General features: G+C 37.9%; 1 protein-coding gene and 1 long non-coding RNA gene across 4 annotated transcripts; one reads left to right on the top strand and one right to left on the bottom strand.

The window, feature by feature from the left end:
- Window position 1: 1 nt before the first annotated feature.
- LOC122671841 (cyclin-T1-5-like) lies at window positions 2–26,223 on the bottom strand. 3 transcript variants are annotated; one of them, XM_043869300.1, is made up of 8 exons: window positions 26,135–26,216; window positions 25,507–25,531; window positions 24,986–25,467; window positions 24,615–24,696; window positions 19,763–19,888; window positions 9,905–10,080; window positions 3,692–3,837; window positions 2–163 (listed from the first exon to the last, which is right to left on the bottom strand). In XM_043869300.1, exons 3-8 carry the CDS (start codon window positions 25,462–25,464, stop codon window positions 132–134), a joined length of 1,041 nt encoding a protein of 346 aa, XP_043725235.1. In that variant the 5' UTR covers window positions 25,465–25,467; window positions 25,507–25,531; window positions 26,135–26,216; the 3' UTR covers window positions 2–131. The 3 variants fall into 3 exon arrangements, with proteins under 3 accessions (XP_043725235.1, XP_043725228.1, XP_043725243.1); XM_043869293.1 differs by lacking the exon at window positions 25,507–25,531 and having other exon boundaries at window positions 24,986–25,475; window positions 26,125–26,223; XM_043869308.1 differs by lacking the exons at window positions 2–163; window positions 25,507–25,531 and adding an exon at window positions 8,977–9,044 and having other exon boundaries at window positions 3,705–3,837; window positions 24,986–25,475; window positions 26,125–26,223.
- Window positions 7,659–8,027, top strand: LOC122671859. Its single transcript, XR_006334405.1, has 2 exons — window positions 7,659–7,795; window positions 7,852–8,027. It is a non-coding gene; the product is annotated as an uncharacterized LOC122671859 (long non-coding RNA).
- Window positions 26,224–27,150: the final 927 nt, after the last annotated feature.

Here is a 27,150-nt window from a genome sequence, read left to right as displayed (position 1 = left end):
GCTTAACAACTGAGTAGATGAACAAATTTTATCACCATTCAACTCATTAGGTGTATTCCATCACTTAATAAAACAAAACACAAATATGCTCACATTCTTATGAATCACTGAGGTACTGCTCATCTTGTGTTCTAAAAGAGCTCCATCAACTGCTGGACTACATCTGCACATAAAATAGATCATGCACAAGGTTAGAAGGGGGAAGGAAACAGGACACACTAAAGATAAAACCACTCTTTTTTTATTTTGAATAAAAGCCGCTCTATGCAGGAAGTAAAGAAGAAAAATAAGATAGTATATCATGGAATCTATTAAAAAAAAAACAATATACCCATGGGGACAAAAAGGTATTTTTCATAAGGGCTGATGTTCTCTGTGTCGCAGCACAGCCTGCGCCCAGACACTTGGGCTGGGTATTCCTGCCATTCAGGGGGGCAGGGTTGTCATTTCACCCACCCCCATGCGTCTGGGCGCAAGCTGCGCCCCCGGCACAGAGAACATTTGGCCTTTTCATAAAATTTAAGCTTAAGTGTACTAGAAAGTAGAAAGATCCAAAAATATCTGTATCATTTCTAAATTTTGGAAACACAATGAGTAGAGAATTTCAAAAGAACAATCTGAAGAGTCTCTTTTTCATCAAGATTAACTGAAGTATTTTGTAACATTGACCAACCAGAATTTATAGTTGAAAAGCAGACTAAGAGTGAACGCTCATTTATAATACTAAAATATATATTGGTCATATGCATAAAATTTGAATTAAAAGTGACACTACTGCTTGTCCAAGTTCGAACTGCAGTCTAATCTTTGTTCATTTCTACCATAGTTGACTAATATTCTAATATTGACCCTTTATGATCCTTTTAAGTACGAAGCTACAATAGAAACTCTGTACTGGGTATGTGTTTAAATCATAAAAATCTGAAAATGGTAGAATCTACTAACAGAACTCCATAACAAATTTAATTAACGGAGTGAAGCAAAAGCACAGATCAGGCCTCCTACTACTGATCCATTAGAGTGCCACTAGGACAGTTAGTATGTTCGAGTCAAAAGTAACCCTGAAGTTATCCAGTGACCTTAACTTTTATCTTGAAGTCAGGCTGAGTGTATCTTGAACTCCCAATCAGAATTCAAATAGTTGTCTTTCCATCCTTTCCCCCATGGAGGAAAAAAGGCTAGTATTCTATTGGCCAGAGCACTTCCCAAGTTGGTCATAAGAGTACAGCCAGGGGAAAGACACAGGGAAGAGGGGTCAAAACACTATACTGGAACAGCAGTCCACCAATAAGCAACTTATCTAGATGTATCTTCCAATTTCCATCACCAGATGTTAAATAGATGGCTCAGTATCAGTGACAGGGTCCAGATAAGAAATTGCCTACAGAAAAATAGCTCTCTTAAACATCTAATTTCTTTTACTGGAATTTCAATGTTGTATCTCTTTCCACCACTCAAATTTCAAATGCAAAGATAAACGAAGCAATCTGATAAAAAGATAATTATTGGCCCCTAAGCTTCTGGGATCAATTTAACGTAGGATAAGTGGATAACAGGTGGCAACATAACTACATATTTTCACATTAAGGATGGCCGATTATAGTACACAATACACTTTTTTTTTTTGACAAAAAGTCAACATCATACACTATTTTAAATGCAGTCAAAGGTTTCTCCTCATCTACTTGCCACACCCCCCCCCCCAAAAAAAAATTAAAAAATAAAAAAATATAGGAGAGAGGATAGGAAAAAATGAGTGTGGTGGCTTATCTACATTCCTAAAGCTTCTTCCTAATGCCCAAGCAAGAATATAAGAAGCATTGGTATTCAACAGAACCTTAAAGATATTAATACCTCCAAATAACATCAATTCCTCCACCTTGGAGAACCTCCCTAATGTAGGGCTAGGTCAATGATGTCCTAACGTACATTAGGATCATGGAACTGACTAACAGTAGGCCTAAAAGATGACACTAGCAACACAAAAACAACAATAAGACCAGTTCTGGTCTATTGGCAGCAAGGAAAATGGGCTGTTAACCAGAATTTAACAAGTTATAGATTTAGAAAGTAAAACTCTACAGATGAAACAGACCTTCCACTCAAGGTAGTGTAATAGGAATAGATGAAATCTTCAAATTTACAGCCAATTCTGATGGGCTGGATTGAAAGTTGAGGGGGTCTCAAATTAGAAGGCAGGAGCCCAAATTAGCAACTATGGTCTGAAGCCAAAACCATCCTTTCGATTAAGCTGAAACTAAAATTGAAGGAGGGTTCTAGAAAAGGTATTGCTCTACCAGATTTCAAACTTGAACCAAGAACCTGATCTGGAGTTCTGATGCCCAAAGTCTGCTACAATAGACCACAAACCACAGCAGCCAAAGAGTATGTTCTGAAGTCTCCAGTCAGTACTTCGACGGAGCAGTACAGGATAGTTTTCTAAGGCCAAACAGAAACTTTCAACAGTACCAGAAGGGTTCGATTACCTCTCAGATGATGGATGTTCCACAGAACAATAAAATAGAAACTAAGAATAAAACAGAAAATAGAGAAGGGGAAGAAGGGGATAGATTGTTTGAGTCTCTCACTTGCACCTAAGTCTCTGACCTCACACAGGACTCTCTTCTACACTACTTCACACAAGCATTGGTAAAAACCACAATTCAAGCTTCACTAAATCATGTGGAGAACCCTCAATGGCCCAATACATATACACTGAATGTCGCTAATACCAAAAAGGAAATAAAAACAAATTAGAAAGTCCCTTACAAGAAAATATTGGGACGTGTACACTTAACTCCCTCCAAAAGAGATTCTTGTTGAAAAAATATAAATTCTGACTATAGACTCTATAAATTCAATAACAGTACAAGAAAATAGAAACTGATATATAATATCGTAAAAAATATTGACAGCATCTCATCCAAGCCAGCTGTGGACATGGGCCCACACTACTGTTCGCATGAACAGTAACTGTGTGAAGTGTGAACAGTATTTTGGCCATTTTCTTCTTAATGCTTCAATCTACATCACTCTCCTCTCCCCCCCCCCCCCCAAAAATCCAAATTATTGTCAATTCCAATTAATGGAGATTCTGAACTGTAAGTTTAAGAAGCCCAAACTTTTGTAGGATAATCAACCTCCTCAAACTTAATGGCACTCTCAAAACACCTTTAGGTTGAAAACGTTGCGTTCTTTTCAGCTTTGACTTCTAAGAGAAGCTAAGCCCCATGGGATTATCATAAAATTGCATAAGTTCCCAAATAACAGCAAGCCCCAGAAAAAACCAAGCCCTAGTAGTCTCAGAATAACTCTACCTCCTCCTAATACTTGGTAAACTGAAAGTAATGTAATTCAGTTTGCTCTCCACGATCACTTTCATCATGCTCCAAGAAGACCCACAGGAAAAGGAAGATCCTCCAAGAAGTCATTGTTTTCTACTCTTACTTAAATGATAAGATTTGGTTAAGAAATCCTTCAAAAATGAATTTCAGCATTATCAAATTTTCTTTTACATGCAATTGAAAAAACTAGCATGCATATAATATTTGTTAATAATTTTAGTCCTAAAAACCACCGGAAAAAGGAGGGGGACCGGAAGCATCTATCCAATTGCCTTTGACAACCCAAAAAAAAAAAACAAAAATGAATGCCATGAGTAAAGATTACTGAATATACTCCCAAGTTCTACCTTTAAGAATAGACAGTGTGGTCTGGAACTCCTGCCAAATAATTTGGTACGACGTGAGATCAAAATTGAGGAACTTGGCAGCAAGGTATGCAGCTCCAGCAGCAATGTGGTGGGGTTTAAATTGAAGCCAAAGTGAGCTCCGAAGCCTGCAAAAAAGCATGCTTCCATTTCATTTGCAAGCAATTCCCTCCGACTTAAAACAAAAAAAAACCGAATACACCAAGCATTGTTCAAGATGGATGAAAAGATACTAAACAGCCAAACCAACCATCTGCAGCATCACTAAATATCAGCGGCGATTTCTTGTACATGGTGTTTTTGCATCAGCACAATTCATCAGTTTCATAAAGATAAATAGACAGCAAGAAGCAGATTTCTACTAACAAAAAACAAGCCAATTACTCAAACATTCTTTCCTTACCAACTAAGAAATAAGAATGCAGCAACCAGGTAGAATATTTTCCAAGAATCTTCTGCAGAAATGCTGTCTCACTGCCAAAACTACAGCAATATGTTAAACCTTTTGGAACAATTCATCAGCTCCAGGCCCAATTCTGGTACAGGGGCATCCCCACACAGCAATCAACACGCAATTCCATTGCATAGGTAATGGGATGTTTCAATTTGCAAACTTCATGAAGTAGGAAGTACATGGTGGTATCTTCGGCTCAACAGTGTTGTAGGAAGAAACATGCTAGCATGCATGATTTCAAACTCATAGCACAGACGTGCAATAATATAATTGCATACTTCCAAGTCTGAAAAGCAGGAAGTATCCTACTGTGCAACTAAATGTACAAAAAATGTGCAAAGGCACACCTATGATAAACAGCCAAGAAAGCTGATATAAGCAATGCTGGTAGTCACGATAGGGAAGGCATATGTTAGTGTGGCAGTAGGCCGCGAAAATTGCATTTATCATATACACAGTAGGAAGAAAACTAAAAAGTACAGGTGTAAATGGTTAAACTTATAATTTTGTCATATTAAGTAGCATATAATGATTCAAGAATACGTAAGACATATGAGTATATTTGTGAAAACTGGAAAACAGAGAAAAAGTATTAAGTTCACTTTTCCCTTTTAAAAGTTTTTTTTTGGGTGAATAAAAATTCATTACCAAAGAGAAAGAGAAATACAGCAGCCCTTTTAAAAGTTAATACAGCTATATGCTTCAATTTTTAAACTTTGAAGTCATAGAAATAAATAATCAAAAGATTTATGGATATCTTAACAAGCATATAGATTCCACAACTTTCAGCTACTCATAACTGGTTCACCAGGAGTGAAAAGAATGTTTCTTAGTAAGGTTGAAAAATACATTAAATCTGTAAAGCTTTTGCACGGTATGGTGATTGGTACTGGTTTATAGCATTTTTTGAATAGGCAGAGAAGCAAAGGCTACATTATTTAACACATATGATTGACTCTCCCCCCCCCCACCCCGCGGGGCAGGATTCTTAAGTGATGTATATAACAATATTCAAATAATTACTAGAATGCTTGCTTTCGTCATGAATAGATTGATCTGGGTAAAAACAAGCTCCAGATTAGAGTCTACAATCCCCCAAGACAAGAGTTATTAGACAGTTATGGCGCATACAACTCGAGGAGCCCAGAAAGCTGGGAATCTTCAATACATCAGTATATTTTAAAGATTCTGGAAAATTAAAAACTTAGATTGGAAGCATTATTTAGTTTGGCAAATATCATTGCCACATCATAAATCTAATAAGATATGATAGGTATAATGCTATACTCGCCACTAAGAAACTGTTTTTTTTAAACAAAATATTTCTTTAATTAAAATATGGGAAAAAGGCGGGCATGTGACCAAAGTGTACACGCCATTTCACAGGCGCTCTCTCCTCTCTCCTCATTTAATGATGTGCCCTCCTCCCTATACGAATCAACACCCATTGAAACTCCTCTCCCCCTCTAGGTGTGTATGATGTTAATATAAGTGGCAACATGTCGATCCCTATCTCTTAAAATATATAGATTTTCTTTTTCGTTATGCAATATGTCAGCTTTAGACAACTATAAGGGGTAAATCCGTATGGCTGTGACCGCCGCAGTTTCTACTCCTGCAAATAGTTTAGCACATTCTTTATTGCTACTATGGGGCCCTGAAGCACAAGGGGATTTTACTCGTTGGTGTCAATTAGGCGGTCTGTGGACTTTTGTTGCTCTTCATGGTGCTTTCGGACTAATAGGTTTCATGTTATGTCAATTCGAACTTGCTCGGTCTGTTCAATTGCGACCTTATAATGCAATCGCATTTTCTGGTCTAATTGCTGTTTTTCAATTCATGAATAGATAGAAGTTAAAAGTCAATCAGTAATTAATTGAAAGTATCAATTCAAATAGCTCTGTCTATCTAAATCTCATAAACAAAGAGTCAAGGTCAATATGTAACAGATGTATTTTCTTTGGACCTAACCTAATTTTTTTTTATTTCTATTTCGTGTCTAGCTTTAATGAATAATCAATGAAGGAGTTCTTGTCCTCGTCTGTGAATTGGTTGGGCTGTTGACAAGAGGGAGGGAGGGAGGTTAAAGGTAGGGCTTTCGATCTCCTGCCGCTAAGCACTATAATAAGAGGTAGAGATGTATTAGTAGCATACTCGATCAAATGGTTAATTTTCTCGCCCACCATGAATCCCATACTACCACCCATGAACTGAACATCCATAACCCCAATTGCTATCGGAATACCATTTAGTTGACCTATGCCTGTTTGAACAGCCTCAGTTAACCCTGTCTTTCCTCCTCTGAATGAAATTCAATGGGGTCCATAGAAACCATGTCTTCATCCATAGGATCCCAAGTACCTGGATCAATCGAAAGTTTGATTCTATCTGAACTAAGCATAAGATCACAAACAAACTAAAGAGACGGATATCTAATAGTTAATGCTGATCATGTTTAGTAAGTAAACAAAGGTGAAATTGAGAAGTAATGCACCAAAAATATGAGGACCATTTGACATAGGTTCTTAAGCTGTTTCTAAGAAGCTTTGCGTAGTGATGATTTCTAGAAAAAAAATTACCATTGATTATGATTTGTGCATATTGCCATACTATAAATAAATAGGGAAAAAAAACCAAAAAAAAAAAAAGAAGGAAAAATGTCCATGCAATGCAATATGAGACTATTTCAAAATATTCTTTGTCAAAGTAATATGAAAAAAGTAAAAACATGGAGCAAAAGTGGAATAAGGGGGAAAACAAAGAAACAAACTATTTATATCAACTATATGCCCATGCACCACCAGTATAACACTCAGGGGCTTGAATATGTTGAGAAACATATGCATGCTTGAAACCAGGTATTATAGATTTAATGGGGTTTCTATGTCATAAAATGTGTCCTTAAGCACGTACACAAACAAGTATCAGACAGATTGACTATTGGAAAATCAATATTCTATCTCCACATGATTGAAAATATTTATATCATCTTCCCCACATATTAGTCAATATGGAAACCTTTAGTCAGGCTAAAGAACCATGAGAGCGGTCTGCAACCTGATATCTGGAGACACCTCATATAAGGAGTATCTAGAGCCACCAGGCCCATCACTGAAGAGGTTCTGCCCAAGAAACTACTTAGGACAAGAAACCAGGATAGGATAATCATACTGCATTTCCATTGTGGAAGTTCCAAAAATAATACAAATATCAGATGGTTGAAAATTTTCCGATCATGCTATGTCTGCCTATGCAATCTCCTATGGGCCAAATACAACAAATGGTTACAGCAACCCCAGCCAAAAATCCTCCCTAATTTATATATGTGTGCAATATGAAAAGACAGAGATGGATGAAGAGAGGCAAAACTGCATAAGTCCATGCATGGGCGTGGTTCAGGTGGGCTGGGGAATGGATTTATGTTATGGCTAAAAATAATAAGAAGAGTTAATACCCAAGAAAGAATAAAAAAAAAAAAAAAAAAGAAGAGAAAGCTGTGCATTGTGTCAACTGGGAAAACCAGTTTTTCATAAAAATGTAGCAATAACTACAAAAAAGCAAAATACCATCAAAATAAGTAATTGCTTAACTAGGAAAATAACCCTTCAGAAATAATGATATGAATTAGCAATGTGGCTCATTGTTATAGGAAAATGGCTGAACAAGATGTCCAACTCGATACCCAAAGTAACAGTGCACAAGATTTCTGCAAGCGTTCAAGGACCTTGTAAACTCTATGCATATCAAACAGATTGCACTAGAAGGGTTGCCTCCTGCAAATATAAGAACCAAATAGGGTTCCCATCACTCAAAACCTTCCAAAAAATCCCTTTCCTTCACATTTCGGATCCCTTGACACTGCTAGACCACAAGAAAACCTCAATGCTTGTGTTGTTTTTAAAAGTACCAGCTATTACAACTACCTCAACAATCGCCGATACCCTGGCTGTCAGAATCTAAATTACCTAGATTCCATCTGTATATAAATATTGACAAAGCTTTACCCTGATTCAAATGGTTTAGAATAAAAAAGAAGGTAGCTTTAACCACATAATTCAAAGGTGAATTTACAAAAGCAAATTATCTTCTTCACTCAAAATAATTGGTAAGACTTTAAAGCCAGCTTTGCAGGATGAAAGAGAAGATCAAAAGGGGAATTACAAATGAGATTCTGCGAGAAACTTAAGTGATAACACACAAACCATGGTGAAGAGGGTTGCACAAAAAAGAGAAATGCTATGCAATAATAATTTTAGAAACTGAAAGCAAGGGAGTAAATCCTATGGAAGACTCATAGAAACTAATAATTACAGTGAAGCCATAAGCCAGATCTATCCAAAACTGGCATGGAAGACCACCTATCTGGACCATCTAATCAAGCAGACACCTCTTAGATGGGCGAACCAAAAAATACTAGCACTAATCTGATCAACCTAGCCACCCGATCAATTAGTTGCTTTGGTACAGTAAATTAAACCATGGGCCATGGTCCAACAAAGTTGCAAGAAAAGAATGGCCAGAATAATCTAAGATATTATTTCTCATTCCATGGTCTCACTTAGTTACAGATTACTGGACATACAGCACTGCATGGACAGGCAGCCGACTTTATAGAGACGTCCATGTGAGGCTCCTAGAGAAGTCATCCCGAGTATCAAATAATTAAACAATGCAGGTATGTAGGCAACAAAACTGGTCCTGGAAGGTCTCTGGCTATCTCCAATAACCAGTGACCAGGTCAGTAATAGACTTTTAGGGCATAACATATCCACACATAACAGCAGTTCAACTTCAGATGTAAAACAAAACTTTCCATGAACAGCATATCAATCCGCCAGCTAAGAATATCATACAGGTGAGCACGCTACTCTTGTGAAGACCCTGCAATTAATATGCCATGCCAAAACATCAATATGCCACACCATAAATGACTAGCTAGAGAAGTTACTTTTCAGATGAAGAATAGAAAACAAAAACAACAAAAATTGACACAGCTTGGAAGCAGTTTTCATTAAACTCAAGATACAAGCAGTATTCAGTATGAGCCTTCTATCTTAAAGTGCCAGATACAAAAGAAGTCTGTTCAAAGAGACTCAATCAAGTCTTAATCCAAGATTCATTTCCTACCAGACTACTTTGATTTGGAACGTAACAAAGTCATGGGGTCCTTTAATCTTTTACCTTTCAAAGAAAAGGTTAAAGACTAAATTGTTATAGCTTCTTTACAGAGTTGAAAGAAACTGAAAACACCATTGTCATTGATGAGAAAAGTCAAAAAAACTGATGCACTCAGATCCTATTCATGGAGGGGGGACAACAATGACCAATGGAAGGATAACTACCACAGGTTGAGAGTATGGAAGAATGTTTTTCAAGAAGTTCCAAGAGAGAAGTAGGAGTGTAGGACACAAGAAAAAGTATAAACTTTCAGACTGCCTGAGAGCCCCCTTATACCCCTGCTATTAAAGAAGCAGTAGACCCACTTCATGCTATCATAAACTTTGTTTAGTTCATAAGTACTCTCAGAAATTCTGGCCCATTTTGAGCAAGTATATCATGGAGATGTAGCTTAATAAGGTGTATTAATTAACCAACTCTGTGAGTCGCTTGTATCATTACCATCTCAGATCCTCTGAAATCATGCAAGACTTTAAAGGTTATAAAAGCAACCACCTTCAGGGATGATAAATTCTTGAAATGCATTAATGGATTATGAAAACCATAAAAAGGATGAAACTTACCCTTCGCTCACCAAGTTCAGTGCCAGGTTCACCAAAACAGACTGTGAAAGTCCTAATTTGTTAAGGACAGATGTAAGAGGAACATAAGGATGCTGTACATTAAGCTCAAAATCTAGAGTTGTCAGGATCATTTGCTCGGCCTCAATCACCCGTTCTCTGTACTGCTCAAACCAGTCCTATTCAAAAACAAACAAGAAAAAAGGTGCAAAGCGATTAGACAATGATAGGTGGAATCAAAGGCTATGCCACACATGACAACATATAAATAGAAAAAAACAGGGGATAAAATCTGTCTTGCCTCAATCTCCATGCTTAAAGGTACATCAATTTGGACAAGTCAAAGACTACTGCATCCCTTAGGTGTATTGAACTGAATTATGAATCTGCTTTTATATCATAATACTATTGTATAAGCAAAAGCCGACCCCATTAACTTCGGATAAGGCTGAGTTTGTTGTTGTTGTACTATTGTATAAGCAAAGAATTTGAATCAGTAATGTTTTCTTGGACAGGCAAAAACCTGTTTGGAAGCCCAGAATGAGACCAACCAGGTCCAAATCTGATTTTGGTCCAATAGGATATTTAGGCCCTAATTTAAGGTTGCTATTGTAGCCTTAATTTTATTTTATTCTCTCTTATCTTTCTTTTTTTTTGGGGTGGGGGCGGGGGGGGGGGGGGTGGGGGGAGAAGTAGATACTAGGAGATTGGTTTCCCTGTTTTAGTGTTAGTTTCCTAATTGAGTTTTATCTCTTTTTTCAAATGTAATTAGGAGTTTTATCTTTGTATTGAGTTTGGTTTTGGGTTGTTACCTGCATGGCCTGTTTACCAAAGCTGATAGGTGCTCTTGGTTCTCCTCTCCTACTCTGACCTCTTCTTCCCTTGGGTCAGTCTCTTTGTCATCCTTCCTTGCTTTCCTTCTTCTAGTCTTCTTACACTCTCTTTTGTTCGTTTCCTTCTTTTCTTTCTTCCTTGTTTCTTCTTTTCTTACTGTTCTGGTCTAACGTTGCTTGCAGCCCCATGCATAGACATTGATCTCTACTGATTCTCTCCAGATCAGTTTGAAACTTTAAGAGGTCATCCTTGTGCCAAAAACAATTCATCTTCTACAGCTTAGAGTCAAGATTTGATCTTTGCTGGAAGTTCCAACCAGAATTTCAAATCTGGTTCCTTGTCTCACCACAAACCCAGATGCAGAATTTATATCCCTTCATTTGTGGTATTAGTTGGAATCAAAAGGGAAGGGGATTATGAATCATGTCCTAAGGTTTTGTGTGATTTGGACTCAAGGGGAGTGAGTCCGATTGGAATTTCTGCTCCTAAATCTACTGTGTTTCTGTTTTAATCGAAAGGAAGAAGACATCAGCTTCCTTTATTTGCAAGTAGGGATAAGCTCCTGTTATTTACTTCCAATCCCTTCTTTCCATAGTTTGATTCCATTCTATCCAATTCTAGTTTTTAAATGCCAGAATGGTCACTTCGCTTTAATTTTAACTCCTGGCTTGTCCTAGTTCCTGTTTTCTTACCAAAAGGGGTACAAAAATTCCACATAATTATAAAATTGCCAGTACCTCAAAACTTTAAGCCGTTTATCACTTAGGTGGGCCCATAGTAGTCACAAAAGAGTTTTGTGACACAGGTTCCGTATCAGCCTTGTTTTCCAAAGTATTCCAAGAGTATGAGTAATATAAATATATTATGGTTGCATACCGAGCATCCTCTCCCCCCCCCCCCCCAAAAAAAAAAAAAAAGATTACTGAGAGCCCGTTTGGTAACACTTCTGTTTCTTGTTTTTGGCATTTACGGAATAAAGTGTTTGGGTTCACTGGTCTGTTTTTATGTGCCAGTGAAGCAGACCGGGTAAAAAAAAACACAAAAACATGATTTGACGAAACAAGGGTTACCTTGTTTTTTCAGTTTTAAAATGTTTTCAGTGAAACAAGCTCCTATATCTCCATATTTGTGCCCGATAATTTCTCTCCTCTCCAAAATCTCCCGCATCTCCAAAGTTTCTCACACAGCCATTGAAGCTCCATCGAAGCTCTCACATCTCTCACAACCATCGTCCCTATCGAAGCTCCATCAAAGCTCCATTCGGCGAACTCAGGTAAGCCCTATGCTCATCGTCTTCTTCTTCTTCCTGTGCTCGTCTTCTTGCTCATCATCTTCTTCTTCTTCCTCTACTCATCTTTTTTCTTTTTACTACTTCTTCGATTTTCACCGACGAAGCTCGAATCTGCTATTCGATTCTGCAACTCTAATCTGTTACCGTCCTCTGCAACTCTCATATATCCGCTCGACCTTCTTCACGAATCTGCAACTCGAATCTTCTTCACAGCTTCCGCTGCAAATCAAATTCTTGCAACTTCGTTTTCGCACAGGTATGCTCTATCTTGCCCTCTATTCCTCTCTCTTCTCTCTGTTTTATGATGGGATTATGAAATCGTGGTTTAGGGTTTTTTTTATGTAATATATTATCTATGATTTGGACAAAATTTGTTGGAGTATTCCAATTTCTATAATGGAGATCCATGTGTAATGTGGGTTTTGCAATTTTTTTTTTATAACCACTTCAATTAGCTCACTGTAAAAGATATGAATTAGTACAAGATTATCTTCCATTAGACTGATTTCCAGTGATGGAAAGCTTGAATTTTGACTAGTTTCTATCTCTCTGCCCCTTAAACTTTGTTTATGTATATAGATATGCATTTTCTGCACCATTTTCCATCTTTTGGTCCCCTGTTCTCTCTCTCTCTCTCTTGTATGTGTCTGGAAGCCATTAAAGCACAACCATGAAGCTCTAGAACATGGTTTGTTAAAGGATATTCGGGTTCTATTATGAGTGTGCTCCAAATTTTAGTTTTGTGGAGTGTTGATCAGCTGTAGGACTTTTATATTCATTTACTTTTTCTGTATCAATACGGATGAATTAGAGTTCAGATTTCTATTGGTTGGTAGTTTAGTTAGTTTTTGTGGAAGTTCAACCTATGTTTCGTATCAGCATCCAGTGACTTTGTTAAATTTGTCATATGGTGTTGATGCTGCCGAGGGAGGCAATAAGTTCACCTGGTGAAACTCCATATTGTTGTTTAAAGTTTAAATCAATCATCATTTTTATTCCAGCAGCTTGGGAGGAGTTTTTAGTAATCTGGGGTATGTGGTGTGGTAGTGTGGGTTGAGGAGGTATATACGGTGCAGCTGATGATGGAATCCTCTATCTTCATCTTTATTCCAGCAGCTCCAAATGTTTTTTCCACTCTGAAAGCTCTGTAGAAGATCTTATGCCCCTGAATTGGAGAAGTATCACATATTTAGTTCCAGTTTGCAGTACGTAAGCAGTAAGCTTCACCTGTAGTAAACCTATAACATGTGTGATTCTTCCATAACAGGGGCATTTTCTTGAAAATATTAATGATTTGGATCAAATTGTTGCTTGAAAGCATACTCTGGAGAGAAACTTTAGCAACCTAAATTAGCTGCAGATTCAAATCTATGTGATTCCTTAATTCCTTTTAGGTGTCAATACTGATCATATGATATAATTAGCAGTGTCTGTGCATTCAAGAGTACCATCATTTTGTAATCTACACGTTGTTCCTGGATTGATACTCAGGACAGGTTAGTCAGGTTAGAGACAACCAAAGCTGGACAACACTCCCTCAAACTCAACTCAGCCCAATATGACTAGTTGGAGTGTAACTTGATTCATGGATCAATTCCTACTTAAATTCAATAAGCGCTTGCCTTTGCTGTAATATGTGAAGTGGTTTTCTTGAATTATAGCCTAAACCCAGAAAAGCAAACACTAAATTCAATAAAAGACCTTGTGAAATGGATCATGATAGGAGGCACAATGTAAATGGTGATCAAGTTGAGCTACCCAGTTAGGGGCAGCCAAGGATATACCTCTACTTCCAAGCTCATAACTAACAGAATACAAACCCAATGAGCCTGAAAATTTAATGCGGATAGAGGACAGCAAGTTGTGAGTGTGTGTAGGGGCAGCAAGGGGTGGATGAGTGTGTGAGTGTGTGCAGGGGCAGCAAGGGGAGGGGGTGAGTGTGAGTTTGTGAGTGTGTGTAGGGGCAGCAAGGGGTGGGTGAGTGTGTGAGTTTGTGAGTGGATGTAGGGGCAGCAAGGGGTGGATGAGTGTGTGAGTTTGTAAGTGTGTGTAGGGGCAGCAAGGGGTGGGCAAGGATTAAAGTATCGGAGCGTATCGTATCGTCTCAGCCGATACGTCTCGGTATCGGTCGTGGTCGATACGATACAGATCGAGACGTATCTTTTTTTAAAAAAAATGTAAATGTCTTGAATGTATCGAGACGTATCGACCGATACGGTCGATACGTATCGATACAGACGAGACTTTTTTTTAACATTATTTTATTATTTTTAAAATAACGAGACGTATCGAGTCGTATCGATATGTATACGACTCGATACGTCTCGATACGTATCGTCCACTTAAAACCCACATGGCCCAAGTCTTCTCAAAACAGAAAACTCGAGTAGGAGCAGGCTGGCGGAAAAAAATAGGTTCCAGCTTTGAGAAACCCATCAAAAAACATATCTAAACTTGGTTTTTGCCAAAGATTTGTTGAGGGCTTTCATTCCTTTGCCAAAAACGACCCTAAAGGAGGTGAAATCTCATCATTTGCTGCATCTAACAGCCCACATTTGAAATCAAAAGGTGTTCTTGAAGGGAAAGGTTGATTCTTTTGTTTAAATCTTTGATTTTTGGTATGTTTTTTGCTATGATTCAAAGGGAATATGTTAAACTAACTTAGAAATTGCATTCTTTGTATACATTTACAAAGATTTGAGTTCAAAACCCATGTTTCTTTGCATTTTTTACCCAAACCCGAAAATTGCTTCTTTAAAATGATTTTTTTTTAAATTTTCTTCTAAAATTTAAAACAAATACTAATGTATATAATATATGTACTACATTATGTATAGATCTATGACATTCCAAGAAGATTATACATTTACCTTAAAATCTGTATTTTTTTTATTTTTTTTTTTGGGTATTTTCTGAATTTATAAAATACTTAAAAAATTATCAAAAATCATGATTTTTTCATCTATATTCTTTCATTATAGTTTGATAAAATGTACAATTGGCTGAAATAGAAGAGAAGAGTTAGATTAATATTATTTGTATGCTAATGTAGTATATTAGATTATTATGTCATTTTTTTTCATTATTTGAAAAATTAAATAATGTTTAACTAATTGTAGAAAATATAAAAATGTTTAAATATTGTTTAGGGCAACTTTGCTAATGATGTAATGCATGACATGCATCATATAGACATGTACTTGTATAAAATATTGATGTGTGGATTTGAATATTGTTTAACATATATCTTATATAGTTATCTACTTTTGTTTGGTATTTAGGATGATGCCGCGACAACAAGACATTGGGTAGTCTTATTGTACCAAGATAAACAATAATAGATTGCATACACAGTGCAACTTCTGTGACACTCAACATCTTGGAGGTGGGGTAACTCGGCAAAAAGAGCACATGGCAGGAGGATATGGAAATGTTGCCAAGTGTACAAAGTGCCCTGTAGAGTTAAGCAGGGCAATGCAAAAACACCTTAGAGATTCCAAAAAAAAATTCAAGGAAACACATGAGGATGAGGATGCATTAGTGGAAAATTTGATGGAAGATTTTGAAGCTTATGAAAGATCGGATATGGAAGCAGAGGAGGACCCAGAGTTGGCATGGGCGATGAAACAATCAAGACATGAAGCAAGAGAGCAACAATGGAGAGCTGAGCAATTGATCAGAAGTCAATCAACTCGACCCAGCCAGGGCCCTATAGATATTGGTGTTGGCTCCTCTTGTCGCCCATTTGTAGGTAAGGGTAAGGAGCCTGTTGGCCTTAGTAGAGCAACCAGTGTGAAGGGGATGTTTGACCGGTTTACAAAGAGTGGTAAGGGTAAGAGAAAGCAGAGCCCAGATATCAGAGACATGGATCCTAATGTCTACAGACCAAGGGACGCTAGCCAACAGAGGATTGAAGAAAGCTTTCAACCCAAAACACTTAGTAAAAGGATAGGCAGAGCAAACTCCAGATGGTTCCACAGTTCTATGATTCCACCACATAAGGCCAAAGATCCCCACTTCAAGGCCATGGTAAAGGAGATTCAACGGTGTGGGAAAAAAGTTAAGCCACCCACACCTTATGAGATTGCTAGGCCTTACTTGGATGATATTGTCCAAGAGGTGCATGAGTATGTGGAGAGGTTTAAGGAGAAGTGGCCACTATATGGAGTGACCATCATGTGTGATGGATGGAGTGGACCAACAAGATTATCCATCATCAATTTTCTTATCTACTGTGATGGAAGGACGATCTTCCACAAGTCGGTCAATGCATCTAGTGAAATCAAATATGCCAATTACTTGTATAAGTTAATAGATGAAGTTGTGGAGGACATAGGAGAAGAAAATGTTGTCCAAGTAGTAACTGACAATGCAGCAAATTTCAAGAAGGTTGGTCAGTTGCTTATGTGAAAGAGGCAACATCTATTTTGGACACCATGTGCGGCTCATTGCATAGATTTAATGTTCAAGGACATACGAGAATTGCCCAAGGTCCAACAGTTGGTCAGTAATGCAAGGAAAATCACCAACTTTATTTATAACCATAGTTGGGTTTTGGCATTGATGAGGAGTTATACACAAGGGGATTTAGTGAGGCCTACAACAAGAAGATTTGCAACAAATTACATTGCAATTGATAGCCTCATTCCCCGAAAGCATGGGCTACTATAGATGTTCACCTCTACTGAGTGGTTGACTAGCAATTATGCAAGGTCTGAAATTGGGAGATTTGTTCAAGATCTTGTCACCTCCTCAAAGTTTTGGGCTGCGATGGGCCGACTTTATAATGTTATGATGCCACTCTTTTGTCTGCTTCGAGAGGTTGATGGGGATAAAGAGCAGACCTTGGGTAAGATGGTAGAGGCCATGGGAGTAGTGAAGAGAAAAATACATGACAATAACCCAACACCAAATCAGAAGTATTTACAGATTATATCCGATCGATCGGAAAAGATGTTGGTTTAAGATGTTCATTGGGCAGGTAATCTTATAAGTAGATGACTTTGGTTTCATTTTAAACACTTACTAAGTTACTATTTATTTATTTATTATTAGAATTTCTAGCTTTCTAACCATCCATTACAAACCATGTGCAGCATATTATTTGAATCCGGATATCCAATACACCAATGATATAGGGTGTAGACCAGATCTATTACGTGCCCTAAGGAATGTTGTGAACAGAATGGAGCCAAATGTGGCCAAGGCCACACTTGCCATGGATGAGGTTAGAGCTAAATTAATTGTATAAATGATTGAAACCAAGAATAGAGTGATTGGTGGAACTAATATTTTAATTTTTAATACCTCTCTAGGCTAAGTATTTTCGGGAGGCCACTCGTGGTTTTGCTGATAGAATGGCTATCCATTCTAGGAGCACACAACGCCCAGGTAAGTTAGGTTTACCTAATTTATTATGTCATTTAAAATTTGTTTTAAGGTTTTATCTTTTAAAATTTCATTTATTATTGTGCAACTGATTGGTGGCTCAATTATGGGGGTACTAGTGCTCCACACTTAACCCGAATTGCAATTCAAGTGTTATCCCTGACGGCATCCTCTAGTGGTTGCGAACGTAACTGGAGTACATTCGGGTTGATACACACCAAACCCCAGAATCGTCTCAGTTATTCTAAGTTGGAGAAGCTAGTGTATGTCCATTACAACATGAAGCTGAAGCTAAAATATTTAGAGCTGGAAAGAGAAGGAGATGATGTAGATGTCAACCCAATCAACATCAACCACCTACTTGACGATGAAGATCCAGTTAGAGCATGGATAGAGGATACCGATAAGGTATTGGTGATGGATCACTTAAGTGAGGATCGCCAGACAACCAAACCTGATCCAGTGATAGAGAGCATCATTCAACAGATGGATGAGGATGCAACACAGCTACCATCACAAGATCCTTGTCCTAATGTTGAAGAGGATGCCAGTAGCTCTGAAGAAGGTTTAGTTAGGAGGACGAGGTCAGGTCATTCGTATGGAGGAGGTGGTGGCCATGGTGCTGGAGGTACTGGTGGTGGCCATGAGGCTTCACAACATCATGCTGGGGTTCAGTTCAAATGTGAGGCAGGATACACACATACTACCCAAGATATGGATCATGGTCCTGAGCCTGCTGGCCATAAGACTTACTCGCGGAAGCCGCAGAAGGGGAAGTCTGCCAAGCGCTCCCACAATCCATATGATAGTGATGTGGTTATGAGTGGCATGGAGTCACTTAGCATTAGTTTTGATTATGCTGGTGCTTCATCAGGCCATGGGCATTATGCATCCGGTTCTTCTTCAGGCTATGGACATAGGGCTTCTGTAGGGTATGGAAGTTATGGATACGGAGAGACACAAGCACAAGCACAAGCACAACCTAGTGCTTTCACGACATTAGCTACTCCAGAGCAGTACACACGATTCTACTATGAGTGGGAGAGTCACTGCCATCAGTATTTCGACTAGGCTCAGTATTGTACTTATGTTCGGTCAGTACACAACATCATCCTAGTCGCTCCTATTGTTGAAGACCCTTACAGACATGACTTTGTTCCACCCCGACATTCTTCATGGCAATAGAGTGACTCTACATGTAAGAAATTTCATCTTTTAATCTTTTATAACAATTTCAAAGTGCCGCACTTGTCTGGTTATTGATTATTCACAATTCTTAGTATATATGCATGATATATGACACAAATTGCTTGTTTATATTGTTTTTATTGTCAAAAGTATATTTCCATGTGTATGTTGATCATTTTCATGCGTTTCTGCACCGATCGACAGGTTTCTCCGATACGATATGATACGTCTCTTAAAATCGCCCGACCGATACAATACCCGATACCGATACTTAAATCCTTGGGGGTGGGTGTGTGTGTGAGTTTGTGAGTGTGTGTAGGGGCAACAAGGGGTGGGTGAGTGTGTGTAGGGGCAGCAAGGGGTGGGTGAGTGTGAGTGTGTTAGTGTGTAGGGAGAGTTTAAAGGACTTGGGAAGATTGAACTCTGGTTTGGAGATCCATGGACAGAATGAACTTTATTTTTCATTAGCACTTTTTGTTCTTGCTTATATTGTTCTTGAAATTGACACCACATTGTAGTATCCTATATGTAAATGATTTCTTTTTCATTAGCACCCCATTGATGTTATGCTTGTAGTTCAATGAGGTTTGGATTTCATTAGGTTTGGGTTAGGTTTGGGTTACTTGTAAACTTCAAACTCTACTTGTTGGGTCTTTAGCTCAAATTGGTAGAGAACTTGGAACATGCACATGTCTCAAGCATGTTCTAAGGGGATAGTGGTTCGAATCCACCAAGATCCTTTTTGAATAGTCATACATGATCATGGTGGATGTTTTTATCTTAATTTTAAGTAAGTTTAGTCAAGTAATGGCATTTTTGTAATAATTCATTAATTTGGTAAAAGGTGTTTCAGAATAGGTTTTAGCAAACGGAATTGTGTTGTTTTTTTATTCTAAAAACGTTTTTGGAATAAGTTTACCAAACACCATTTTAGAGCCCAGAAACATGTTTCCAGCACAGAAACATTAAAAAATGATAAAGGTAAAAAACACCTGTCCTGGAACAGAAGCATTACCAAACGGGCTCTGAATGTCTCCCTTCAAAACAATGAATCATGAATATTTGTAGCAGATATTTGGCTTATCCTCGGAACAATGTTCCTAAGACTAATGCTTGTAACTGCAAAAGCAATTAGTGTAGAAAAGTCCAAAAATACTCACAACGGGAAGCATATAGGAAAGATCTTGCTTCTGACAAATTTCACAAGATACTCTCATTACATTGTTCAAAGGTTGTGGAGTCTCCTCAGACTTTGCAGCTAGGAACAGAGCAGCAGTCGCAATCAACTGAATACAGAGATGGGAAAATGGGATTAGTAATAATAAAATTTCTAATATAAATTGGATAAGACAAAAGTCAACAAACTAGCACTAAGAGCACATGGCTCGTTCCAGTGGTGAAGTAATGCAGTTTCACTTCCATGGCTTGACCCATTCTGGGGACCCGGACCGAGAAGAACCAGGTCCAAACCTGGCTTAAGGACCACTAAGGGTAGATAGGGCTTATTTTGTCAATTTACATTTTTTATTCCTGTTTAGCATTTGAAGGAGTCCAAGTTAGTTTGAATTCTATCCTCAATTCAGTTTCAGATTACGATCAGGACTTGTCTTGAGTTTCTTTATATATGAACATAACCCACAATATGAAGATTAGAGTTGTATATTGATTGAATGAAGTTTTATGGTCTAGTATGCTGCTGAGAGCTACTGTTGTGCTAGGAAGATTAGCCAATTGCTTTTTCTCTCCTTTCCTTCACTCTCCATGCTTGATTCAGGTCTGAATCTCTTTCCCAGATATTTCCTTTCCTTATTCTTCTTTTCTTATACTTCTTTTCATTAATTCTTCTCTGTTTGCTGGTTAATTCTTGTTTGGGGCAGCACTTGCAGTCCAACATGCTTAGATTGATCTCTCTTGTTCTAAGTCCTTTCATCCTGAACTGTGCATGCTGACTCCTTACCTTACAGCGATTCAAACCCAAGAGTATTACAACAAAAGTCCTGTTCTGTTGTGAGAAATCGAAACACAACCAGAATAGAACCTGTATCTACCACCATACATTGTTTCAGAGTGAATCTATTCTCTTGCTGTTTGTTCTTTCGTTTGCTACTTTGTCGTATTTGGGAGGCTGAATAGCAAGGTTCTTATTTCCAGAATTTCAGGTTGGTTGAATTCCTTTTAGTGTGAGATTTCTCACTTTGAATCAAGCATGGTTACCGCTTGTTATGCTAGAGTTGTGAGGTAGGAGATGACCTACTCACCTAACCAAATTGGTCCTTCCCTCTTTAAGTTTATTTACCATATGTCCCTGGTTCTTTCTTCCTCCCTCCAAAAGGTCTAAATTGTTCCAGAATTTATGAAATTGCCACTGCCCCTTTATATTTAAAATTATATCATTCTGGTGGGGTTACAAAGCGACCAAAAATTAGGGACTTGGAACCCTAGGTTGCATAATGAAGTCATTGCAAAATTAAATAAAAAATATCAAAAAAACAAAAACAAAAAACACAGATCAAAACAGGAAACCAACAATTTTGACTAGAAAAACAAGGATATTCGGAGAAAATTTTTACATCATGTAGAGAGAAAGCAAAGAAGTTTCCAAAATGATAAATAACTTTTAAGGATGCAACTGGCAAACCTTAGAGAAACCAAAATATGTTCAAAATATATATATATATATATATATATATATATATATAAGAGATCTGGCCAGGGTTGTGGACAAAGAAAAACAGGAAGAGCCTACAAATTGTTGAAGCAGGCAGTGTTTTCTTTGACAGCATAGTGAACCTTTCAATGGCAGCCAATTAAACACTAATATTATACAGAAACAAAGAACCGAAAAAAACTCCTGCTCGGTTTGTCCAAGGTAGACGCAATGAAGTCAGCAAAGAACCTACAAGTGCATATGCTCTCTAGGGTTACTTATGGAAGAAAAACCAATAAATAGATAGCTTATCTCTTTTGGAAAACAAGTAGACAATTAATAGGTTACACTTAACCCCAGTAAGCACTTAAAAATATCTAACATTAATGTAGGTTAAATTTCCTAAAAAAGAGTTATTAGTTTCCAAAATTTTGAGACTATCTTGAAATAAGAAAACTTTTTGTGTACGTACGTGACTACTGGCGATCTATCAATAAGGAGCAAAGTAATAGCAATCAATCAAAGGGTCAATTCATAACCCACTGATCAGATAATGCAAGCCTCAAGATAGGTTGTTGGACTCGGATCGGGAGAGTGCTCGAACATTTCTCTAAATCGAGAGCAGTTTAATTTACTTATAGATAAGATCATATTTGCTAAGAACAATATAAACCAAATGTGAGAATAGGTATACCAGAACAAGACCAATTCCAAGAACAGTATAAACCAAATGTATGTTTTGATTGTTTCAAACTTCCAATATTTTGCTTCTTCAGTTCTGCTGCCTTCTAGTTCTATGTTGATATTTGATGATTTGACGTGACTTAATGCTGATTTTTGATGACTTGATGTGGCTTAATGTTGATTTTTTATGACCCACAGCCCCTTTATTTAGCTTGGTGAGATAATTACTAGAAGAAACCGTGGGGGCAGTTTTGTCAATGTCTTAAAGCCTTTTAAACTAAACCAATGGAGACAACTTAAAGGGTGGGGACCACAGACTGTGGAGTTCGGCTGCACCTATTAAGCCATCTAAAGTGGGGTCCACATGATTCAGTTGACGAGATTTGAAGGCTTTAGAATCAATTAGTATTTAGTAGTTTCTATTTTCATGTCAATCCTAGTTACTATTTTATTTCAGTCAAGTTAATTAGGAAAATTTCTATTTTTTTAGATTGAAGTTAATTAGTTAAGTTTCTATTTTCTTCTTTCTTGAGGAGCAAGCTTTGCCCTCCATATATTTGTAATGGCTTTTAGAAGCCTCCCACGATTTGATTATGATGAATGAAAATATTGCTTTGCTTTGCTGCAAGTGTGATTTCTTCTCAAGTTGAGTGATTGACTTGAAGGGCTGAAGGAGCCAGGCTGAGAGAGCCTAATCCATCTATCCCCCAACCTTCTATTTTCTATTTCTCCATCTTCTCTGTCTCTCCATCAATCCCTGACTGCTTCTGTGTTATTGTGATTACTCCAACCATTGAGAAGACCATCCGAGTTCTGCTGCTGCTGTTCTTCAATTAAGGATCGAGCCATCTTGTCGCTGCCCAGTCTTCTTCCAAATTAGGTGCTAGGATTTGTGAAGTTCATACCTCTCTGCAAACAACCATCAGTTTTAGTTGATCTTTGGAGCATACAACCTTCCCACCATCACCTCCATTCGATCCTCACTTCCAACCCCACTCCAGGCCTGAAACTCCCAAATTCCACAAACCTTCTATTTTCATTCCACCCCCATAACTTCACTTCTACCCATCAAAACTTCATCAAACTTGCAGCAGAGCCCTCTCTTCATGGATCCTACACTCGATCCAAGTTTGATCACCATCACATGGCTGGTTTGGCCTGCAGAGAATTAGTTTCTATTTTGGGAGTTGCTGTCATATCTTCCAACTCAACCATCAGAATCTATTGAAACTTTCACCAGTGTTTCTACCCTATACAAGCATCATTCGATCCAAAGCTGGGAGAATTCCTTTGTCTAGTTTGGTTGATTTCATATACTTTCTAATTCTGCCTCTTGTTTCTATTTTGGATTTATGGGTTTGTCGATCCTATTGTAGAGTGGTTCTTAGTTGAACCTCTTCTACATTAAAGAAGAATCGTGGGGCAACAAAGTTTGTGAAATACAGTTTTCTAAGATTCTGATTGTAAGATGGTGAAAACTGGTCGTGAAGATAGAGCATGTGTAAGGACGAATTTTGGAAATGAAAAACAACGAAGTAATTTTGGACTAATTGTAAAAGGGATAAGTATGGGAGTGAAACACCTCTCTTCTAGGATGTGTTGCAAACCAAGAGTGTTTTGGCAACTCTTCTAGGAAGCAAGTAACATAAGGAAAGCACCAACTCTTCAAGGATGGTGATAAACTCTTCTAAGTTTCAATGAGAACTCTTCAAGATTCAAGGGAATACATCAAACACTTTGTATTATCAACATTCAATGCATTACAAGCAACATAACTAGGCTTTTTATAGGCAAATAAAAAAAACCCTAAAAATTATTACAACATCTCAACCCTTGATCTTAATGATGTACCAATGGTTGAGATTAAACGAAGAAAAGAAAAACTCAAAAGATAACATAGGGGGTTGCACTTGTCATAGATGCTTCTAGCCTCTTTGTAGTCTTCAAGAAAGACTCTTGGGGGAAGTAGTTGAACGATCTTGGACTAAGAGAATCTTTGGGAGAAAGGCTGTCACATCATCAAGCACTAAGGAGATGACTCTTCAAGTTATTTGGGCTAGAATTTTGGAGCTGGTTGGGGCCAGTCATGTACGGGGTTGGTTCTTGATTTTGACTTGGACCCAGGGCCCCAGCCCTTGTGGATTTGATGGGCTTGGGCCTTGATAAGGTCTGACCTCCTAAGTGGTTCTCGCGTAACAATGTGATGCATTTGGGCTGCATCATCAGAAGTCAAAACTAATGTAATCCCTCTCCCTCCCCACTCCAAAAAAAAATTTAAATAAATAAAAGATTCCAACTCAAGCTTCTATTTTCTATCATGTTCTAGACCTAAGAAGTCATAAAAAACAAGGCTGTTCAGACAGTTATTTTTTTTGGTTCATTTCAGTGCTGGGGTTCAACAACAGAGCTGACACACAAGCAGTGGTGGTCATTGTCCAAGCAGTCTTGGTTAAACCTCTGCATTTTAAAAGAGTAAAAGTAAAAAACTAATCCTACATCAATTGAAGCTCCTTCTCATATAAGTCTGCAGGAAATGCTTTTCCATTAGAACAGAAATTCATGCAGGGAAAAAAAAATAAAACCACATGATGTTTCCCCATTAGCATGAACAAGAGCATCCTTCAGAAGGAAATAACATGAATATCCTGATAGTTTCAAATACTAAGGGTCTAGAAACTTACGAATCTATCATGGCATGCATGAGATCTTCGGACAAAAAACCGGTGGCATAAGACCATGGCAGTTCCAATGGTTGTTTGTGGTCTGCACAAATACAGGAATGAATTCATTCAGTAAACGCAAACTACAAGTCTACAATCACAATAAGCAACATGTAATTCTGAAAGCAACAATTTCCATATTGACATGAATCAGTTCCACAAACAGAGGAGAAACTAGCTAATATCAGATTAGTAAAAAAGCAAGACAAAAATGAAAGATTTCGATTTCAATTCAAGCGAGATAAATTAGAATAGACACATTAGATCTCACTAGAAATGCTTGAGAAGAATAAATACCTTAAAAAATTAAACCAAGGATTTAAAAAGCTTACAGTTCCAGCCGCATTCCAAGATTCTGAAGGAAAGCACAGTACGAGTAACGTAGATGTGTTTCTCTAACCAAATCGATACCATCCTTCCTTGATGGAGAGCATCTCTCAATTTCATCCCTTGACATAAAGCTTATGTCATCCTCTAATTTTGAGTAGTCACGTTTATGGCTGGTATATGTCAGAGCACTTGTGTCCGGGGCAACAAACGAACTATTGCTGGTTGATGGAGCATCGCTAACTGTTCCAGGCTGCCAATAGTATCTCCCACAGTTTTCCCAACCAAAGTCTGAAAATTTTCTCTTCTTTAAAGCAGGAGCAAAATTAACTTCCTCATTATTAATATTATACATGCGATCCCTAAATTTTCCTGCGGAGTCTCGAGAGTTGGTATTGTTGCTGCTGTAGCACTGACTGAATGAGGACCTGTGTTCATTACCAAAACTGCCTCCTCGGAGTCGACAAGTCCTCGAGACAAGCATCTTCCGCAAATTAAGACCAGCTATTAATCTTTGATCAATGAATGATAAATTTCTCCGAAAATGCAGTCTTCAATTTGACATAACATTGAAATGAAAAATCAATAAATAATTAGGTGTCTTGCAATTTCAACAACAGATACATAAGGATTAAGCTGAGACCCACACACACAAAAAAAAAAAAAAACAGTTTTCATTGAATTGTTGAACAAACCATCATCAAATGATTCCAAAGAAAAAGAAAAACCAAAGCAGAATTTAGAAAAGCCACCGAAAAGAAAAATCTATGCTTCTTTCAGTGAAATCCAACCACCTGAGTCCTAAATCGAGGAACTTCGATGTCATAAACGATAAAGATTATAAATTTCAGAAAATTCTCAGATCTACTTAACCGAAATTGATAATCGGGACGAGTTCCAATGAAAATCAAAAGCATATGTTCCAACGGACGGGGATCTATCCACGTACAAGTGTAAAACCAACCGAAACCATCCCCAAAGGGGGGGGGGGAAACAACAATAATCTGTAGACGAAGAATCGGTACAGACCCCTAATGTTTCACATAATTCAAAACAAGCAGTTCATAATAACTCTTACATTTATAGAAACGATAACAAAAAATCAAAAGTGGGAAAAAATAAATTGAGAAAGAGGGCGATAGAAAAGTACCAGTTTACGATGAGAGATGAGTCTCTATCCTTCTTTTCTCTGTTCTTCAATTTAAGAATCCAGTCCTGTTGAAAACTTGAAAAATCTTGAAAAAAGATTTTACACTCAGGAATTGGGGATGGATTGAGGGTGTTTTCTTTTATGCAAGAGGGATAAGGTGACATGTAACAAAGGACGGATAAAGGACACGACCAAAACTGACGGAAAGGTCAAAAAGCTTAAAGATACAGTATTTCGTGTCTATCAGATTAACATTGACTCCTGATAATGAGCGGTGACTTTTAGATATCAACCGCTGGATCGTAATCCAACCAGGAATACCCTCATTCTGCCACTTGAAATCATTCCAGATGCTTTCCCAATAGGAGTCCAACATGGCATATTTAGTGGGGTGTAAGTGTAACTTGGACTTGGGTCGGGCTAGCCCAAGCCCAGTTCGGCTCAGCATGATATTTGTCCTGAAAAAACACACCAAGGTAGTGCCTCACAAAACCTAAACTTGATTATGGGGAGGTCTTGGCCTCTTGGGCCTATCTTGGCCCAATCTGAGGATTGGCGGGTCCGATGAGGTGGAAATGCAAACAACCGCTAGCTCTGTTGGCTGGAGGCATTGCCAGTTGAGTGCATGCCCCCCAGGAGGTCAAGGGATAGACTCTCTTGGATTACATTTGTGCCATAAAGGCACCCCCTTCCCCCCCCTCCCTCCCCTTGGTAGTTGTAGGATTCTGTTGGTTTGTCTTAGCTTTCCCTTCTAGCTTAGATTAGATTAAAACAGATTGAGACTAAATCGATTGAACAAAAAAAAAGATGAGGTGGAAATTTTGGGGACAATAAATCCCAATGGGATTTCCTACTAACATGAGAAATTTCAATGCAAATATAGTTGGTCAAAATTACGGTTTTAGGCATAGATACGAACATGACTACAATATGGATCGGTTGATACTGTATCCATTATTTTGTTGAAAAATGATGTTTCGATTCAGTATTGGTCGTACTGTCAATATGTATCGATATCGG

This window comes from Telopea speciosissima, chromosome 1, assembly GCF_018873765.1.
Source record: "Telopea speciosissima isolate NSW1024214 ecotype Mountain lineage chromosome 1, Tspe_v1, whole genome shotgun sequence".
In the NCBI taxonomy this organism is placed as follows: Eukaryota; Viridiplantae; Streptophyta; class Magnoliopsida; order Proteales; family Proteaceae; genus Telopea; species Telopea speciosissima.
This window is presented reverse-complemented; position numbering and strand designations above follow the sequence as displayed.

What these genes read in the sequence shown, in the direction of transcription:
- LOC122671841 (XM_043869293.1), bottom strand. Translation starts at nt 25,464, where the DNA reads ATGCTTGTCTCGAGGACTTGTCGACTCCGAGGAGGCAGTTTTGGTAAT. An exon ending in ATGCATGCCATGATAGATTC is followed by an intron (nt 19,889 to 24,614) that starts GTAAGTTTCTAG and finishes CTCTGTATTCAG; the next exon opens with TTGATTGCGACTGCTGCTCT. An exon ending in CACACTGTCTATTCTTAAAG is followed by an intron (nt 164 to 3,691) that starts GTAGAACTTGGG and finishes TTTTATGTGCAG; the next exon opens with ATGTAGTCCAGCAGTTGATG.